At 67.9% G+C, this 18,770-nt stretch overlaps 3 protein-coding genes across 13 annotated transcripts; 2 read left to right on the top strand and 1 right to left on the bottom strand.

The window, feature by feature from the left end:
- Window positions 1–177: 177 nt before the first annotated feature.
- On the top strand, window positions 178–6,134 carry ACOT7 (acyl-CoA thioesterase 7). 2 transcript variants are annotated; one of them, XM_082070102.1, is made up of 9 exons: window positions 178–310; window positions 1,030–1,147; window positions 1,578–1,734; window positions 2,223–2,314; window positions 2,441–2,555; window positions 3,607–3,693; window positions 4,448–4,564; window positions 4,786–4,970; window positions 5,567–6,134. In XM_082070102.1, the coding sequence occupies exons 1-9, from the start codon at window positions 252–254 to the stop codon at window positions 5,669–5,671; spliced, it is 1,035 nt and encodes a 344-aa protein (XP_081926228.1). In that variant the 5' UTR covers window positions 178–251; the 3' UTR covers window positions 5,672–6,134. The 2 variants fall into 2 exon arrangements, with proteins under 2 accessions (XP_081926228.1, XP_081926229.1); XM_082070103.1 differs by lacking the exon at window positions 178–310 and adding an exon at window positions 795–936.
- Window positions 6,135–6,510: 376 nt separating this feature from the next.
- Window positions 6,511–18,624, top strand: RPL22 (ribosomal protein L22). Of its 3 annotated transcripts, XM_082070051.1 has the most exons (7): window positions 6,511–6,737; window positions 6,856–6,944; window positions 7,219–7,388; window positions 7,755–7,972; window positions 16,730–16,834; window positions 17,451–17,575; window positions 18,415–18,624. In XM_082070051.1, the coding sequence occupies exons 1-7, from the start codon at window positions 6,513–6,515 to the stop codon at window positions 18,557–18,559; spliced, it is 1,077 nt and encodes a 358-aa protein (XP_081926177.1). In that variant the 5' UTR covers window positions 6,511–6,512; the 3' UTR covers window positions 18,560–18,624. The 3 variants fall into 3 exon arrangements, with proteins under 3 accessions (XP_081926177.1, XP_081926175.1, XP_081926176.1); XM_082070049.1 differs by lacking the exons at window positions 16,730–16,834; window positions 17,451–17,575; window positions 18,415–18,624 and adding an exon at window positions 8,435–9,533; XM_082070050.1 differs by lacking the exons at window positions 6,511–6,737; window positions 6,856–6,944; window positions 7,219–7,388; window positions 7,755–7,972 and adding an exon at window positions 16,065–16,200.
- RNF207 (ring finger protein 207) lies at window positions 9,659–15,481 on the bottom strand. Of its 8 annotated transcripts, none has more exons than XR_014185808.1 (18): window positions 15,329–15,481; window positions 14,790–14,980; window positions 14,554–14,686; window positions 14,332–14,476; window positions 14,016–14,097; window positions 13,870–13,945; window positions 13,676–13,801; window positions 13,514–13,560; window positions 13,346–13,418; window positions 13,200–13,268; window positions 12,899–12,967; window positions 12,684–12,805; window positions 11,547–11,736; window positions 11,283–11,468; window positions 11,141–11,192; window positions 10,970–11,064; window positions 10,154–10,883; window positions 9,659–10,054 (listed from the first exon to the last, which is right to left on the bottom strand). XR_014185808.1 is itself a non-coding variant. In XM_082070041.1 (18 exons), the coding sequence occupies exons 2-18, from the start codon at window positions 14,978–14,980 to the stop codon at window positions 10,554–10,556; spliced, it is 1,812 nt and encodes a 603-aa protein (XP_081926167.1). In that variant the 5' UTR covers window positions 15,329–15,480; the 3' UTR covers window positions 9,659–10,553. The 8 variants fall into 8 exon arrangements, 7 of the variants coding, with proteins under 7 accessions (XP_081926167.1, XP_081926165.1, XP_081926168.1 ...); XM_082070041.1 differs by having other exon boundaries at window positions 9,659–10,605; window positions 10,803–10,883; window positions 10,947–11,064; window positions 15,329–15,480; XM_082070045.1 differs by lacking the exon at window positions 9,659–10,054 and having other exon boundaries at window positions 10,424–10,605; window positions 10,803–10,883.
- Window positions 18,625–18,770: the final 146 nt, after the last annotated feature.

Below are 18,770 nucleotides of genomic sequence, written 5' to 3'. Positions count from 1 at the left end.
GAGTAAGAGCGGGTACAGGGACCTGTGTCCCCGGGGGGGCATGCACTGCCCCCGGACAACACCGGAGCTCCGCCCCTGGGCACTGGAGCTCCGCCCCCGAGCAGCACCGCAGCTCCGCCTCCGTTGCCGGCCTCGGGGGCGTGGCGAGCCGCTACCCGCCAATGGGGAGGCGCGAGGGGCGTGTCCCGGGGCGGGCGTGTCCAGGCGTGCCGCTGCCGCAGCGCCGTTGCGGGTGGGGCGCCGGTGCCGCCATGTCGGAGCCGGGGGCCGAGGGCCCGGGCCCGGGCCCGGCCGCCATCCAGGTCTCCAGGTACGGCCCCGCCGCGCCGCCCGCTGCCATGGCGGAGCAGAGGGGAGAGCAGGCGGGCTGGGGGGCCGCGGGCGGGCGCTGCGGCCGGGACCCGCCTGCAACGGGGATGCTACCGACGGTGCCACCTGCGCCGTTGCGGTCACCGGCAGCGCCGCCTGCACCGACACTCCGCCGGCACCAGCAGCGCTGCCTGCGCTGGTCACGCTGCCAGCAGCAGCATCGCTGCCTGCACCGGGCGCAGCGCCGTGCCGGTGAGCGGGCGGGGCGCGCCCGGTTCTCCTGCCTTTTCCCGCATGGCCGCCTTGCCGGAGCGCGGCTCCCCGCTGGGCCGGCGCACAGCCCTCGCCCCATCGCCGCCGTGCCTCGCCTTGCCTCCTCCGGGCGGATATTTGCCGCTCCGGTAGAAGCTGCCGCCGGGGCGCGCGGTGGCACGTGCCGCTCGGTGGCCGTTGCCGCCGGGGGGGGCAGGTGCGGTCCCCGCCGGCCGCCCCGCGGGGCAGCGGTGCCGCCTTCCACCCCCGGCCGTCATCTGGGCGGTTTCCCCGCCGCTCGCAGGAAGCCGCACGCCGGCAGTGCCGGTGACGTTGCCGGCACCACCGCGGGGAAATGGCCCAGCAGCTCATCCGGTAGGGCCGTAGCGGTGCCCCCGGTGGGCTGCACCGGGCCCCGGCCCGGGGCTGCGGCGGGGGGTGCAAGCTCCTGTGTCCCTTTCCCGGCAGGATCATGCGCCCCGACGATGCCAACGTTGCGGGGAACGTCCATGGAGGAACCATCCTGAAGATGATAGAGGAGGCGGGAGCCATCATCAGCACCCGCCACTGCAACTCCCAGGCCGGGGTGAGTAGTTGTCAGAGTGCCCGCCGGGCTCTGGCTCGGCCGCTCTGCAGCCCCCCCGCCGTGCCCTGAGGGTCTGCAGGAAGCAGGGGGTCCCCGGGCCCACCTGGGCCTCCCCCGTCACCCCCACACACACCGGAACCACGTGCTCCTGTGTGCAGACTGCAGACCGCTGCCAGAGCGTCCCACTGAACGGTGGGTCATTACCAGAAACTTTATTATGCTGCTGTTAACTCCTGCAAAGGGTGAGGCAGAGGCGGCCCTGGCGCCAGTTACAGGCGGGGAAGGAAGCGCGGCTTTTGGCGGATAAGGCGGAGGTTGAAGTGCCGGAGCCACACGCGGCACGGGCCAGCCCTGGGGAGCTCTGCGCGGTGTCCCGCGGGCCCGCGCGGCGTGGCCGCGGCTGCTACCCTCGCTGTGCCGCTGTCCCCAGGAGCCCTGCGTGGCCGCGCTGGCGCGGGTGGAGCGGACGGACTTCCTGTCCCCAGTGTGCATCGGCGAGGTGGCCAATGTCAGCGCCGAGATCACCTACACCTCCCGGCACTCCGTGGAGGTCCAGGTCAACGTCATGTCCGAAAACATTTTAACAGGTGGGTGGCCACAAGTAGCTCTGTCCCAAAACTGCAGCAGTAACGGTGACATGGCGGTGACCGCACGCTCTGCCCATGGAGCCGGCAGCGTCGGGCAAGGGGAGATCTTCCCTTTCACTGGGAGTGCTGGGAGCGGTGGGGCGGGTGGGCGCCAGGAGGGGAGGCCAAACAGGCTCCCCGGGGATTACGGCTCCGTTGATTGTTTTTAGCAAAGAAAGGAAAAACCTGCCCTTAGCTCCTCCTGCCTAATTTGCTGCCTGTGGCTGCCTTCAGCCTGAAAAAGGCCCTTTTCCTGCCGTTGCTGTGGCAACCAGCTCCTTGCCAGATTGCCTTGCCAAAAGTGCATTGTCACATCCGCTCGGAGCCGGACCCCGGCGGGAGCCAGCGGGGAAGGGGCTGCCTGTGCCGGCAGCACCGCCAGCACACGGCCGGCCCCGGGCCGCAGCCGTGCCATCGGCACAGTCACCCTCTGTCCCACTCTCCTTCAGGGGCCAAGAAGGTGACGAACAAGGCGACGCTGTGGTACGTGCCACTGTCCCTGAAGAACGTGAACAAGGTCCTCGAGGTTCCCCCTATCCAGGTAGGACGGCTCACATTGCTCCCCACATAGCAGAGCTCAGCTCCTCCAGGTGCTAGCCCGGCCCTGTCGGCACGCCCGCTGTGCTGGTGGCTTTGCCGACCCCGGTGTCGCCGCCTTTCCTTCCAGTATGCGAGAAAGGAGCAGGAGGACGAGGGGAGGAAGCGTTATGAGGAGCAAAAGCTGGATCGGCTGGAAACTAAGCAGAGAAACGGTGACGTGATCTTCCCCGTCATCAACCCAGGTAACACGGATGGTGTGTGGCCCACGGGAATGTCACAGCAGTGCTGGGAGGCCAAACTTGTCCCCGAGGCAGCTCTGGATGTCTCTGGGCACCCGTGGCTGCGAGCGTGTGCTCTTAAACCCTGCGGTGGGTTTGGGGAGAGGATTTTGGAGCTGTGGTGGCACCTGTGGTCCCTGCTGGGCTGGCAGGTGCGGTTCCTGCTCTCCCTGGGGGATCTCTGGGGATCCCGTTCCTACCGAAAGCGTTGTCCCGGCTTCTGGAAACGTGGTGGCAGCGCTGCTGGTGAACCGAAGGGCTGAGTGGCCGGTGGCCTCCAGGACCAGCCGCGTCCTCGGGCAGAGGCGGGGAGGTGGTGCATGGGGATTGCTGCGGGGCTGATGCAGGATCAAAGTTGTTCAAATGCTTTTTTCCCCTCTGTTCTCTCTGCTCACAGACAGGCAGACAAAAGGTAAGGCCCTGCGGGCGCTGCCACGTGGGTGTCCCCGAGGAGGGGATGCCAGGCGCTCAGGCGCTCGGCTGGTTTTTCCTGCACCGAGCACCTTTGGCATCTCCGGCCAAACGGAAAACGCAGCTGTCCCCGAGGGCGGGTTTCCTCTGCTGCCAGTCAGAGGGCGCGATTTCTGTCGCCTGGATTTAGTGGCGAGTCAGATCTCACCAGCGTGTGCCAGGGCTGGCGGCCGTGGGGCCTGGGGGGACAGTGTGGGTCTTGGGAGACGCTGCAAAGCGTCAGGTTCAAGGGGATTTGGCTGCGGCTGGTGGAGGGAGTGCGTACGGTCTGTCTAGTTCACTCCCCTTTGCTTTCAGGCTTTTAAAGCTTTAACAGACGCAGCAAGCTGAGCTGGAATGAGATTTATGGGTGGGCGCTGGAGGGAGGTGGCAGCCCACCAGCCTCTGCTCTCGGGACTTCTCGAGGCCAATTTAAACGCTGGTTTGAACGTAGTCCAGCTTTGCACAGGCCGGCCCCACAGTTCCGTGTTTCAGGCGGCGGCGTGCGGTGGGGTACAGTGCTGGCCGAGCAGCTCTGAGATTCGCTTTGCTGTTTTTCACCCAGAGCCGCACACCGTGGGCTACAGCCAGTCCAGCCTGATCCACCTGGTGGGGCCGTCGGACTGCACGCTGCTGGGCTTCGTGCACGGAGGTGAGCGGCGCCGCTGCGGTCCCTCCCGGGGCGGGAGCGCCGTTTGAGAGCACCTCGTGTATCGCGGTGTTTTTGGGATGCAGGCTCTGCCTCTAAAGGTGTGCAGGCCCCTTCCCACCATCTGCACGGCTTGGCATCGCTTCAGCTGAGACAAAAAAGAAGCTGCTTCTTTTTCTATGCTTAAAAAAGACCCCCAAAACTGACATACTCGGAACTGTAAATCCTGCAGTTTTGTAATCATCACTTAAACTGCAAATCCCAGATTACAAGCACCCGGAGTACAGGCACTGCAGTTTGCTGGAGGGATCTCCTCTTGGCCGCAGTGCCCGTGCCGGGTGGGCAGGGCGGCGCCTGCGCCGTGATCCCGGGGACAGGCGCGTTCACCAAGGGCTGGGACAACGCTGGATGCTGTTGGTCATCTGTGTTCTTAAAAGGAAGAAAACCAAACCAAACCAACAATGTGGCTCAGAGCTCTGCCCAAGCTGGAGGTTTGTGGGACTGATCTTGCCCTCCAAGGCTGAGTTTTGCTCAGAGACATTTAGAAGAGCCAGAGCTGGCCTAAGTCTTAAGCCCAGGTCTGTGAGGATGTCACCCTGACGGTACTCTGCACAGGAGCCTCTGTGCTGGTACCAGCGGTTTCCCGCGGGTGGGATTCAGTCTCCAGTCCAGCTCCCTGGTGCAGCTTTGGCGGTGCAAAGGCTTTACCCATCTGTGTGGCTTTTCCCCAGATCTCATCCTCTGCCTCCCTCCCCAGGCGTCACCATGAAGCTCATGGACGAGGTCGCTGGGATTGTGGCCGCCCGCCACTGCAAGACCAACATTGTCACCGCCTCAGTGGACGCCATCAACTTTCACGAGAAAATCAAAAAAGGTACCGGGGTGGCAGTGGGCACTTGGCTCTCCGCGGTGCCACATCCCGGCTCCCCTGGCTGCGTGCTCGGGATGTGCCGGCAGAGCAATTTAGTCCCTGTTAGACTTTTCCTGTGCTGAGCAGCTCTGCTTAAGATGTGGCTTAAGCATAAAAGATGCGGGACCCCTTCCTCCGGGCAGAAGCGGGGGCCGCCTGCTCACCGGCCCCTCTCGGCTCCGCAGGCAGTGTCATCACCATTTCGGGGCGCATGACCTTCACGAGCAATAAATCCATGGAAATCGAAGTCTTTGTGGATGCCGACCCGTTCGTGGACGAGCCCCGGGAGCGGTACCGCGCTGTCAGCGCCTTCTTCACCTACGTGTCCCTGAGCAAGGAGGGGAAGCCCCTGCCCGTCCCGCAGCTGCTGGTAAGAGCTCCCAGCCCCGCTCCTGCTCCTCCTGGGGCACACGCAACCAGATGTTCTGTCCAACAGATTCTCCTCCCTCCAGTTATTTGGCAGGAAAATAGGAGCATGAGTGAGGCTTTCCAGAGCAGGCGTCAGGGTTGTTTTTTGAGATTTCTTGTTTGAAAATTGCTGATGTGGGCACTGGGGTTTCTTGTTGCTCACGGTTGAGGATGGGCTGCGCGCAGGCTCTGCCGTTTCCCCGCCTGCCCACGCTGAGACACACCGGAGGGGACCCGCAGCGGCCCTTGTCCCGCGCTGCATCCCCGCTCCAGCCCTCCGGTCTGTCTCCAGTGCCGCTGGTGCAGTGCCGCTGACTGGAGGCTGTTTCTTTATTAATATTTTATCCCGTGCATGTCCCCTCCTGCTGTCTGCTTTTGTGCGCACCTGAGTATTTTGTGATGAGCTGTCAAAACACGCGTTTCACGGAGCGCGGGCTTCGCTCTGTTTCCCGTGGGGGAGGCGCGTTTCCCCCGCACGCGCCTGCAGCGCGCGGCGTGGCAGAGCGGCGCCGCCCGCACCTGACGCCGGCGTGTTCGCTTTCCTTGTGTCCCTGGCAGACGGAGACGGAGGACGAGAAGCGGCGCTTCGAGGAGGGGAAGGGCCGGTACCTCCAGACGAAAGCCAAGCGGCAGGCGCAGGTGCAGCAGGCTGCCCGGCAGTGACCGCCCCGCCGCCCCGCCGAACGTCCAGGTTCCCGTCCGCGTCGTGTCCGGCCTCGCGCCTCCGCCCGCCCCCGCTGCCGCCAGAGCCGCGGCCGCTTCGCCGCCGATCCGTTTAACGCCGTAGACCTTGTGCTTTAGGTGGCTTAAGCGCCCAGAAGCCTCTGGGGCGGCCCCGGCCGCTCGCCCCTCTCCCCGTGAGCCCCGTTTTCAGTCCCGTCAGTGGGCGCGCGGCGGCTCGAGGGACGCGCGAGGCGTTTGTGATGCTGTGTTCCACTCGCCGGTATGTCCTCAGACCGCACACCAAAGCTCGCGTACGGCACCGGCGGCGGGGCGCGCCCCGGGCCGTACTGAATGTCTTGAACCATCCCGTTGACATCTCTAGGTAGTTTCTTTGTGCACATCTAAGTTATTATATTCAAGGAATCCTGTGGCATAATTAAAGTCTGTTGTCGTTGGCTGAAAATGGGTGTAGCTTTTTCTTTATTCTTTCTCCCAAGCAGCAGCAATTCTGGCTCAGGAGCTTTAGGGCTGGAGCACGAGTGTGACGGGACCGGGGGGGTTCAGCCGGGGAGCAGGAGCTGAGGGGGGAGCTCCTGAGCTCCGAGCCGCCCGAGAGGAGCTCGGAGCCGGCGGGACCACCCGCCCGGCCGGCCCCGCCCAGCCCCGCCCAGCCCCGGCCCCGGCCCCGCCCCGCTCCCGGCCCCGCCCGCGGCCGCTGCGCCTGCGCGCCGCAAGTCTCGCGAGAGCGGCGCTGCCGGGGCCGCTGCGCCTGCGCGGGGCGGGGCTCTCGCGAGAGCCGCGCGGCCGTTTCCCCGGCGACGCGGGCGGGGCGGGCGCCGCCATGATGGCGGCGGCGTCTCCGCGGCGGGGCCGGCTGGGCCGGGAGGCGCGCGCCAGCCTGGGCGCGTTCCTGCTGGGCGCGTCGGTGGCGGCGCTGCCGCTGGCGCTGGGCGCCCCGCCCGCGCTGCTGGCCGCCCCGGGGCTGCGCGGCCGCCTGGCGCTGGCGCTGCACGCGGCGGCCGTCAACGCGGCGCTGCTGCTGCTGTACCCGCGGCCGCTCTACAAGGTGCGGGGCGGCCCGGGGGTGCGGGTGGGGCGGCCCCGGGGTGGCGGGCGGGGGCCGCCGGGCCCGCTGGAAGGCTCCGGCGGGCCATGGCAGCGTTTTCTCCCCGCTCTGCCCGCAGATCGCCGTCCGGGCCGGCTTCCTGGGCTTCGCGTTCGGCTGCGGGCTGCTGCTGAGCGCCGGCCGCTCCGCCTGGCGCCACTTCGGCTGGTAAGGGACGGGCGGGCGGGGGGACGGACGGACGGACGGACGGGCGGGCGGGGGGACGGACGGACGGACGGGCGGGCGGGGGGACGGACGGACGGACGGGCGGGGGGACGGACGGACGGGCGGGCGGGCGGGGGGACGGACGGGCGGGCGGGCGGGGGGACGGGCGGGGGGACGGAGGGACGGGCGGACGGAGGGACGGGCGGGCGGACGGAGGGACGGACGGGCGGGCGGGCGGGTGGGCGCGCAGCCGGCTCAGCGCGGCTCCCTCCCGCAGGTACATGTGCTCCCTCTCCCTCTTCCACTACTCGGAGTACCTGGTGACCGCCATCAACAACCCGCGCAGCCTCTCGCTGGACTCCTTCCTGCTCAACCACAGCTTCGAGTACAACCTGGCCGCGCTCTCCTCCTGGGTGGAGTTCACGCTGGAGAAGCTGCTGTTCCCAGGTCGGCTGCCCGGCCCCCGGTGCCACCGGCCCGTGGCAGAGCGCTGTGATGCGACCGAGCCGCGGCGGGGCCGCGCTCCACACCGCCTTAACCGCTCTGTGCTCAAAGCCTCTCGGTTTTGGTCTGGGGGGGCCGGAGGTAGTGCCCCCTGTATGCTGTAGAGCTGGGCGCTGCCGCGGATGTACGGACTCCGCATCGGGGGTGGCTCCGTGGCAGGGGACACTGTTTATGTGTTTTGGTGGTGGGACGGCAGGGCAGGGAACGCTGGTTGTGTTTTACACCCTGTTGCACTTTGAGATGGGGGAAGCTCACCCAGGCGGGCCTGGTGTGTGCAGACCTGCCGTGACCCGCCCGCGTTCCCTGCAGAGCTGAAGCAGATCACCTGGCTGAGCACCGTGGGGCTGCTGATGGTGATCGTCGGGGACTGCCTGCGGAAGGCGGCCATGCTCACCGCTGGCTCCAACTTCAACCACATCGTTCAGAACGAGAAATCGGATACTCATACTTTGGTGACAAGTGGGGTGTACGGGTGGTTCCGGCACCCGTCTTACGTGGGATGGTTTTACTGGAGTATTGGAACACAGGTACCGTATATGATGCGCTCAGATGCTTTTGTCGTATACCCCGTATCTTTCTTAATGCGGCCACGCACCCGTCACAGGATGCCAGCCAGGGCCCTGGCCCGGGGAGCGGGCAGCGGCTGTGGTTGAGCTGTAGCTCAGCGCTGCCTCTGTTGTGCTCTTCCCGTGCTTGGCGTTTGGGTTTATTTCTCCCGAGAGGGACCGTGAAGGCTGCACGTGGGGCGCTGCGGCCGCGCACGGGCTCTAGAGCTGGGCCCACAGAAGCCAGCAGCTGCCTGCGGGCCTGGTTCCTCACAAGCTGATTTATCTCTGGAATGAAATTCCCCAGGAGGCGCTGGGATCTTTTATTTTCTTTGCAGAGCACTTAGATCTCATGGCAAACTTAACAAAGGGCAATTAGCCTGTGGGGGCGGGTGGCCGCGGTGTCTGGAGGAAGGGGACGCTAACGGCCGCGTCTGCCCGCAGGTGTTACTGTGCAACCCCATCTGCGTGGTGGGCTACGCGCTGGCGTCCTGGCGCTTCTTCAGGGAGCGGATCGAGGAGGAGGAGATCACGCTCATTCACTTCTTTGGAGAAGAGTACCTGGAGTACAAACGGAAGGTGCCATCAGGTCTCCCTTTTATTAAAGGAGTCAAAGTGGAACTGTAATGCGGGAGAAGACCGGACTGGCTGAGCGAACGCGCGGCTCCAGGCGCCGCGGGGCTCCTGGAGCAGCTCCTCGGGATTTCCCGGCTGCCCAGGAGGAGCTGCCGCAGGGTGGCAGAGCTGGGCAGCTGCCAGGTCACTACCAGATCAGAAGCTCCTTTATCCTTCTTGAGATAAGTCCTTTGTTGCACATTCAGGGATCTTCCAGATAACTTTGCCTGTAGTGACCCTAAAGAGAACCGAACTCTCCTACCTGCAGAAGCTGAATCATACCGAAACGCCTCCGGACCGGTTCTCCGGAGAACAGGAAGGGCGCGGGTCAGCGGGTTGTTCCTGTGGCATGATTTGGTTTTAAAGCTTTTTCACCTTGCGAGCCAGTCTCGTGGCTTTAATCTCTTCAGGCCCGACTCCGTGAGCTGGCGCGCGGCCTCCAGCTCCACTGCTCAGGTTCTCCCTGGCATTGCTGGCCACAGGGAGCCCTTTCCGCTCGCCTCGTGCCGCTGGACCGCGAGCGCCTCCGACACGCGGCGGGAGAGCGAGCCTGCTCCCCCCCACCGGCTGCCGGCGCCGGAGGTGCCGTTCCAGCCGCTGCCTTCCCGAGCTGACCCCGCCACCTCTGTTCCCTCTTCCAAATCACGCTGCTTCCTACCCCGCCAGTCCCCCCCCGTCCTGCAGAGATCCCAGGGGCCTGGGGTGGGACAGAACCGCACCTGCCAGGCGCTCGAGATCCTTGCCTGCCTTGCCGGGCAAAACCTGGGATGTCGGCACCACTGGGAGGTGCTGCTGGGGAAATTCCCCAGGTGGGACAAAAGTTTGGCTAGCTAATGCTATTCTAAACGTTACCATTTTGGAAATGGTTCCTACTCGAGCTTTGTGGTATAACTTACTCTGTCGTTATATACCAAAGAGGTGCACTGTTTTCTTGAGTTTTACGTTATTCTTCCTCGCTGGAACGGAGACGAATGGCTCGTCAGCTCACGCTTGGGGACGGCGCTGTTCCCTGGGGACAGGGCTGCGGTACGGCTCAGGAAAGGGGCACGGAGGGAAATTGCTTTGGGTTAGTTTTTTCTTTTATAAAAAACAAGAAAAGATATTGCCAACTTCTGTCTGGTGGTTATTTGGGGATCCGCTGAGGTGCCGGTGACGTCCCTGGAACTGGAATCCTGGCGGTGGGTTTCCAGAACGCGCGTTGGAGCCGCCGGGCGGGTGAGTTCTCCATCTCCCAGCGGGTGCACGGTGCTTCCTCCGCCAGCTTCGCGTTGTGTTCCGCAGCGTGTTCTGCACGGAGCGCCGGCCCGACGCCTGCACTGCTGCTTTGTCTTCTGCCGATGGTGTTTCCAGCTCGGAGGGGCTGTGACCTGCTGTAGCCAGCGCGCCCCGGGAGAGGTAACTTTGAACAACATTTTTTGTAGCTTTTTTCTGCTGTGAACTCCAAGCATCCTTTGGAACAAACAGACAAAGTGGGTGTCACTTGGCTTTGATGTGAGCTGAGGGTGGAAACGGGTCTTTTTCTCCAGGTGTTCTTTGCAGTAAATGCACCTCGCTGCTGGTCTGCGGCAGCGCTGGCTCCCACCCGAGAGAGGGAGAGACTCCCGAGCCAGCCGCGCGGAGCCCTCCTGGTGCTCCGACACCGACAGCCCCTCTTAACCTCGTCCTCTCGCCAGGCCCGCGCCTGAAGCTCCGCAGGCGCAGGGCGGGCGCCGGGAGTCCGATTCTGTCCAGAGCTGCAGAGCCAAGCGGACACGTACACTCGCACCCTTTTATTTCACTTGTAACACACGAGAGGGAGAGTGCAAGGACAAGTGTTTTTTCAGACTAACGAAGTCAGCCTAGGGCACGTTCCACAGCAGGGCCCTGCACCGGGCGGTTTTCCTGCCCTCGCGGCGCAGCGCGGTCGACAGCCGGGACATGGCTCCGGGCACCGGGCGGCTCCGCACTCTCAGGCTCTACGGCACCAGCTCTTTCCGGGCGCTGCTCCCGGCCCCGCTTCCCTGCTGGCCCCCGCAGCAGTCTGTGCTTTCCGGGGAGGGGTCTCCGGGGGGGCCGGGCTCACAGCGCTCCCCAGGGCCGGCCGGAGCGCCCGCTGTGCTGCCGGACGGGGCGTCCCTGGGGAGGGGGAGGCACCTCGGTGGGCGCAGCTGGGGAGGGCGCAGGGGGAACTCGGCTCTGGCCGCTCACCATCTCCTACCTTGGTGCCGCTTCGCTGCCATCGCAGATCTTGAGCAGCATCTGCGCCTGTTCCTCCTTGGGCTCCCATGGCTCCTGCAGCCTGCGGGGGGGTGTGAGCCAGGGCCGGCTCTCCCAGCCCCAGCAGCCCCCCCGCGCCCCTCACCTGGGCTCCAGCCGCTCCTTCACCTTGGCGATGGAGCGGACGTAGGGCGCGATCTGCTTGGTGATGGTGGTCAGGCAGCTGTTCTCCTGCCGCAGCTGCAGCAGGTCGTGGAGCTGGGCTGGGGGCGAGGGGACGGGCTGCGGCCACGGCTGCTGGGTTGGCACAGGGGGCTCGGGGATGGGGGTCATCGGTACCTTCGTAGATCTCCTGTTCGTTTGCCACCCGCTGGTACGTCTCCTCCCAGACCTGGAAGAGGGAGAGGGAGCCAGGCAGCATGCTGCGGCACAGCATGGAGGGACCCTGCGCCGCGGAGGGACCCTGCTCTGCTGGACGCACCTCCTCGAAGACGCTGCGCATCATCTCCACGGCGGAGTAGTGAGCGGCGATCTGCACGTCCATCTGCAGCGACTTCTGCAGGATCTCGCTCATGATCTCCGTCTTGATGAGCGAGTGGTGCTTGGTGAGGTCGCGGTGCAGCTCCTGCACCTGGTCCTTCAGGCCCTGGATCTCCGTCTGCAGCATCTGCGGGGCAGGGGCAGCGCCGCCGCGTGAGCAGCACCGTCCCGTCCCCCCCGTCCCATCCTGACCCGCGCTCCCTACCCGGTAGGTGTTCTCGTAGTTGCGGCAGTGCTCGGCGAAGGGGGTCTCGCGCCCCTCGGCCAGCAGGACCTTGGTGCTGATGTACCGGTGCATTGTTGGCTTCCGCACCATGGGGCTGGTGGACATTTTATCGCCGCCGGGGGGGCAGCCGGGCACCATGAGGGTCTTGGAGCATTGGCCGCCGGGGAGCCTGCGTGGAGATGGCGACAGCGAAGTGCTGCGGGCGAGCCGCGGCAGGGACGGTGCTGCCGGCTCAGCCCCCGGCCCCTCGCCCTGGGCTGCCTGGGGACGCGCCAGCCCCACTTGTCCCTTCACGCGGGGTCAGTCGAAGGCACCTTATGCCGCCCTGAAAGTCACGTTTCCACGGACGGCTCTCCCGACGCCCACAGCTTTGTGACTGGCCATGGTGGGGACAAGGCAGGAGCCGAGCTCGGCACGTTTCCAGAGGGAAGGATGCGGCCGGCTCCCCCACCGCCGGCATCTCCCGGCCCCTTGGCGGGTGCCGCTGCCCCGTGTCTCGCCCTGTCCCGCAGTCTCCCCGTCCTGCCCCACCGCCATCGGTCCTACCGTGCAGCGCTCCCCTGCCCGCGCCGGCAGCCCCAGGAGCTCAGCCCCGCGGTGCTGAGCCCGGCCGGGGGTGAGGAGCGGTCCCCATGGGCGGCAGCGCCTGTTTGTCCTCTCCTGCCGGGAGCGCCTGGCAGGGCCAGCACCACCGTGACATCAATGGGCCTAAATATATCCCAGGCGAGGAACGGCCGGGCACTTCCCTGAAATTCTGATAAAAATAGTGGTGGGCGAAGGGGCTGCGGCGCCGCGGGCGAGCGGGAGCCGGTGCCAGAGCCCCGGGGAGCGCGGTCGGGCAGGGGGAGCGGGGTGCAGGCTCGCCGGGCACCCCCCTGCCCACCCTCCAGCCCCGCTTCCCAGAAGTGTCACTTGAAGCCCGTGCCTGTCGTTCGTCAGCGCAGCTGTGCCCGCGCCGCCCCCGCCGCGCCGAGGTGACACGCTCAAGGGCAGCAGCAGGGCGAGCTCGGCACGGTGGGATGCCAAGAGGGACGTGCGGCACGGTGTGCGGCACAGGACACAGGGACATGCATGACAGGATGCGCCCCAGCCCTGGGTGCGATCGCAGCACCTCACATGTTTGCGCTGGCGATGCCGGGGCCGATGCCGCCGGCGCTGCCCACCACGGAGCGGCGGGGGCTGAGCATCAGCAGGGGCTCCAGGCAGCGGGCGAACTCTGCCCGGTACTCGCTGTTGATCTGGGGGCGAAACGGGGGCGAGCGCGGTGGGGCCGGGGCAGAGCCGGCAGCCGGGGCCGCCCGTGGGCGCCGTGGGCAGGGGCTCAGCTCTACCTTGCTGGTCTGCGCCGGCCGCAGGCGGTGCGGCAGCTTCACGATCCGCTGCAGCCGCTCCATCAGTTGCTGGAAAGCAGCGGCGAGGTGCGGTGAGGGGCGACCGGCACCGCGGCGGGGTGCACCAGCCGCCCCCCAGCACCGCGGCGGGGTGCACCAGCCGCCCCCCAGCACCAGCACCGCGGCGGGGTGCACCAGCCGCCCCCCAGCACCAGCACCGCGGCGGGGTGCACCAGCCGTCCCCCGGCACCAGCACCGCGGCGGGGTGCACCAGCCGCCCCCCAGCACCAGCACCACTCACGTAGCCCAGGTCCAGGAACTCGGCTTTGTTGGCGGAGCTCAGGAAGGCTGAGCAGGTCACCAGGTGCACCTGTGTGTGCGGAGCTGTCACCGCGGTGCCCCTGGGGGCCGCGGCAGCGCGGCCCGTGCCCAGAGCCCAGAGCCCACCTGCAGGGTGGGCAGCAGGGAGGCCAGGTGGGCGAGCTGCTCCTTGAACGCCTTCTCCTTCTCCTCGTGCTGGCTGCAGCGGAGCGGACAGGGCTCAGCCTCGGCACCAGGACCCCCGCGCCCGGGAGGGGGACGCCCCTGGGAGGGCGCTCGGCCCGGGCCCCTCACCTCTGCACAGCTTTCAGGAGCGTCTTCTTCCTCTCGGAGAGCTGCTCCTGCAAATGGCACAGCCCCCCGTGTCCTGCGCCCGCCCCGGTCCCCTCCTGCCACCCCAGCTCTGCCGTGCCCACCCAGCGGGCACCCGTGGGCGCAGGGCACGGTGACCCCGACCTGCATGCGGCCGAAGAGGGAGTTGATGGCCGCCTCCTCCTCGCTGGCACTGTTGCGCACCTCCTCGATCATGGCCTTGAGGAGGACGATGGCCTCGCGCGTGGAGGTCTGCAGCTCCTTCACAGCCTGCGGCAGGGGCAGCTGCAGCGCCGCGGGCAGCCCCGCGCCCCCCAGCCCCGCCAGCCCCTGCCCACCATCACCGCCTGGTCCAGCCGCTGGCAGCCCTGCATGTACGCCGTCTCGATGTCGATGCAGTGCGCCCGGCTCTCCCTGCGGGCACGGGCGTCAGGGCACGGGGCGGGACGGGGTGCGGGGCAGGTGCGGGGCCGGGGCTGCTCACCCCTGCATGTCCCTGAAGCAGTTGATGCAGAGCATGGACTTCTTCTCAGTGGAGAACATGATGTAGGGCTCCTCGTGCAGCGCTGCAAGGGACAGGGTGCTGGGCGGCGCAGCCTGGCGCGGCACAGCCCGGTGCAGCCTGGCGCGGCACAGCCCGGTGCAGCCTGGCGCGGCACAGCCGGTGCAGCCTGGCGCGGCACAGCCCGGTGCAGCCTGGCGCGGCACAGCCGGTGCAGCCTGGCGCGGCACAGCCCGGTGCAGCCTGGCGCGGCACAGCCGGTGCAGCCTGGCGCGGCACAGCCTGGCGCAGGACTCACGGCACTTCTTGTGGATGTCCTTGGTGCGCTTGGAGAGGGAGACGATCTCGTGGCGGGCGAACATCTTGGCGCGGTGGGTCTCCTCGCGGCAAGGGGCGCAGAGGGGCTGCCCGCAGGTGTTGCAGAAGTACATGGTGTCCAGCTCCTGCGTGGGAGGGGGGCGGCTGGTGGCACGCAGGGGCGGGGGTCCCCTGCCCGCCCCGTCTGTCCCGCTGCCCTCACCGCCTTGGCGCAGCACCGGTCGCAGTTGGCGCACTGCACGTCCTCCTCGCCGTCGGCCGAGCTGTCCACCAGGAACTGCAGGAGCCGGTCCACGGGGGGCAGCCCTGTGCCCCCCCTCACCACCGAGGGGTGCCTGCAGGGACGGGCACGGGGACACGGGCAGGGATGGGGACACCTGCCCAGGGCTGCCGGGGCGGCACGCCCGGCCCCGGTGTCCCCGCGCACGGTGTCCCTACCCGCAGAGCGGGCAGCACAGGCGGCCGTCGCTGGCGCGGCCCCGCAGGCAGCTGGCGCAGAAGTTGTGGTAGCAGTCGAGCAGGCAGGGGTGCTGGTAGGGCTCGTGGCACAGCAGGCACACCAGCGGGTGGCAGTTGGCCTTCTCCAGCTCCGAGCAGCTCCCCAGCGGGGAGAAGATGCCGCCGGCCATCTGCGGGGCAGAGCGGCCCCCGTGCCACCCCGCAGCCCCGCTCCCTGCCGGCCCCGCGGCCGGCGCGGGAAGGACGCGTCCCGCCGCGGGGCCCAGGAGCTGCCTATTTTTAGGCGATGAGCAGCGCGGCACAAGGCTGCCCTGAACGTGCCCGGCACCCAGGATGGGGGCGGCAGGGCCGGGTGGGGTGGTCCCTGGGGTGGGGTGTCCCCCAGAGCAGGCGCAGCCCCTGGGGTGGGGTGTCACCGGGGGTGCGGTGTCCCCTGCAGCAGAGCGTCCCCAGAACAGGGGTGGGGGGTGTCCCAGGAACGGGTGGCCCCAGGAGGGAGCATCCCCCGAAGGCTTTACCTCTCCCCGTCTGCACGCCGGGGGCTCAGCCGTGCCGAGCTCTGCCGGGCTGCGCCGCTGCTGCTCCCCGTGCACCGGCGGCAATGGAGCCGACACCGAGGCGCCGGGCCCGGCCGCCCCCGTGACGCGGGGCCCCTGGCACTGCGGCCCAAAAATAGCCGGGTGTGCTCAGCAGGGCCAGCCCGCGGGTGTGGGGACACGGGCTGCGCGGACCTGGCGCCCGTGGGGATGGCCGCAGGACGCGAGGGTGCGGCGGCCGGGGTGCAGGGGTGACCCTGCGGGCAGTGACACGTGTGTCCCACGGCAGCACAGCACCGCGGGGTGCAGGGGCGACCCTGCGGGCAGTGACACGTGTGTCCCACGGGCAGCACAGCACCGCGGGGTGCAGGGATGACCTCGCGGGCCGCGCAGCAGCGGGGGTGCGGGGCTGCTCCCCAGGGCAGTGAGCGGGTCCGGGACGCGCGCTCCCGCAGCACCCGGGTGCGCCCCGCGCTGCACAGCGGCCCCGAGCCCCCCGCTCCCCGCCCACTTCTCGCCGACCCCACTCACTTCTCGCCGACCCCGCCCCAATCCCCGCCCCAGCCCGAAGCTCCGCCCCAAACACCGACACAGCCTGAAGCCCCGCCCTGCTTCCCCGGCCCCGCCCACCGCGCGCAGCCAGGCAGCACTCTGCGCTCGCGGAGCGGCAGAGGCGTGCGTGGGCGGGGCCGGGAGCCATCGACGCTCTCGTCGTTCGGCTATGTCAGGCAGCCCGGCGGCAGCGTGGGCGCGGGGTCGGCGCATGCGCCGTGGCCGCCCGAGGCTGTTCCGGCGCACGCGCGCGGCCGGCGCTCCCTTTCTGCCCGTTCTCCGCAGCCGCCATGGCGCCCGTGGTGAGTGCGCGGCCGGGCCCGCGCCGCCCGGGCCCCCGCGCCCCGCGCCGCCCCTCCCGCCTCGGCTGCTGCCGCCCGCGGCCCCGCCCGGGGACGGGCCCGGCTCTGGGCCTCCTCCGGGCCCGGCCCGCCCAGCGCCGGCCATGCGGGGCCCTTCCCGCGCCCCGGCCCGGTCCTCGGCGCCTTCCGCTCCCCCGGCCCGGTCCCCTCCCGGTCCCCCCGCTGCAGCCCGGATCCCGGGGCAGCCCCCCGCTGCAGCCCGGATCCCGGGGCAGCCCCCCGCTGCAGCCCGGATCCCGGGGCAGCCCCTCGCTGCAGCCCGGATCCCGGGGCAGACCCCCGCTGCAGCCCGGATCCCGGGGCAGACCCCCGCTGCAGCCCGGATCCCGCGGCAGCCCCTCGCTGCAGCCCGGATCCCGCGGCAGCCCCTCGCTGCAGCCCGGATCCCGCGGCAGCCCCCCGCTGCAGCCCGGATCCCGCGGCAGCCCCGCTGCCCGGCGCGGCCCCTCACGCTCTCTCTCCCCTGCAGAAGAAGGCCGCGGCCAAAGGTGGCAAGAAAAAGAAGCAGGTGTTGAAGTTCACCCTGGACTGCACGCACCCCGTGGAGGACGGGATCATGGACGCCGCCAACTTCGTGAGTGGGGCGGCCGGGGGGTGCGGGCGCGGTGCAGCCCCGCTCCCGCTCCTGCTCGTGCTCCGCACACGGCGCAGCTGCGGACAAAGAGCCCGGCGCTGCTGAGCCCACATGCTTGCTGGGTTTAAACGCTTGCTAGTTCAAGCACAAGCGTTTTCCCCACGGTTGAACAGTGTCACTGTCCATCCCTCGTGCGGGGAGTTTTCTGTCTGGCGGTGAGGAACGGCGAGGGCAGGCGCTCTGTGACGAGCCTCTTTTCATTCAAACTGTGCTCCAGTTCGAAGTGCGGGGCTGAGGTGGCCTCGGGGGATCATAACGCAGCCGTCGCCTCCCTGGCTGTCCCTTGGGAAGGCAGGAAACGTGTCCCTGCCTCACTGGTCTGATGCTTTTGGGCTTGGCAGCCTCGCTGCCGCTGGTTGGGTCAGTTGTGGAAGGTGCTGGCAGGCTCGGAGCCTCCCGGCCTGCGGGAGGGCAGCTCTCTGCCCGCCGACGTAACAGCACTTCTATCCTCCCAGCTCTAACAAGAAGCCAAAGCGCCGGGCACGGCCGAGCTGTGAGGGCCTTGTCCGGCAGGAGCTGGCGGCCCCGGCTGAGCGGTGCCGTCCCTGTCTTGCAGGAGCAGTTCCTGCAGGAACGGATCAAGGTGAACGGCAAAGCGGGAAACCTGGGCGGGGGCGTGGTGACCATCGAGAGGAGCAAGAGCAAGATCACCGTCACGTCGGAGGTCCCGTTCTCAAAGAGGTGAGGTGGCAGGGCAGCCCTGGTCCCACCGGTGCAGGTCATGGCCATGAGGCCACTCGGTGGTGGCGCCGGCAGCGGTGGCTCTTGGCAGGATCGCTGGCACAGGGGCAGGAGCCCAGCGGTCAGGCGGGCGCGGTGCTACAGGGATGTCTTTGTGCAGGAGTCGTGCCAAGACTCTGGGTTAAACACGGTGCGGCGCTTGGTGCAGCAGCTGCTGGTGCCGGAACGATCTGTGAGAGACGTGGATGTTCCTGCTCGGAAGGCGGGTGGGTGGGTGGCCGGGGGGCACAGCCAAAAGGACGCCCAGCGCAGGGTTTAGCGGCCGATGCACAGCTGAGCTCTTTCACTGTGTGTTGTGCTGCTAGTTTCTCAGGGCTGCCGGTCCTTTGTGTGGCGTTAAACGCGGTGTTTGCTGTGGCAGCGGTGGCACGGGAGGCAGCCCCGGTCTAAAGCGCTGGGAACAGGAGCCGTGTGTGGGGTGCTGGGGCGGCGCCCCGCTCCGCGAGCACCCGCCTTACGGCTGAGGGGGTTCTCGGTGCCGGTGCCGTACCCGGTGTGTGCCAGCAGCCCCTGCGGGCACCGGCAGCCGTTACCTGCCGTCCTGGTGTGCTGACCCGGTGGCGTGGAAATGTGTGTGGCCGCAGCCTCGGGGGGGTAAGGGCGTCCTGGGAGCTGCTGATGCGATTCCCCCGGTGCAGCTTTGCCGGGACGTGCTGGTGGCTGCTGGAGGTGGGGACCAGGGACATGTTTGCCGCGAGCGCCGTGTGGGGGTTCATGGGGCGGGAGGTGCTGCGGCAGATCCGGGGGTACAAAGCCGCTCTGGGCCCCCCTGTCCACAGATACCTGAAGTACCTGACCAAGAAGTACCTGAAGAAGAACAACCTGCGGGACTGGCTGCGCGTGGTGGCCAACAGCAAGGAGAGCTACGAGCTGCGCTACTTCCAGATCAACCAGGACGAGGAGGAGGAGGAGGAGGAGGATTGAACCCCCCGCGGCCATTTTGTACAGTTTTGCTTTCCTGAAATAAACGGCGGGGAGAGTTGTTGATACCCCACGCTCCGCTGGCGGCTGCCGGGGCGCGGATTTGGGGCGGTTTGGGGCTTTTCGGGGAGGACGGGGCCAGTGGCGAAGGGGCGGAGCTCTGCGGGGGCGTGGCCGAAGAGGCGTGGCCGAGGGCGGAGTTCCGCGGGGGCGG

The sequence above is a fragment of the Streptopelia decaocto genome (genome assembly GCF_964273445.1).
Source record: "Streptopelia decaocto genome assembly, chromosome: 20".
Taxonomy (NCBI): domain Eukaryota; kingdom Metazoa; phylum Chordata; class Aves; order Columbiformes; family Columbidae; genus Streptopelia; species Streptopelia decaocto.
This window is presented reverse-complemented; position numbering and strand designations above follow the sequence as displayed.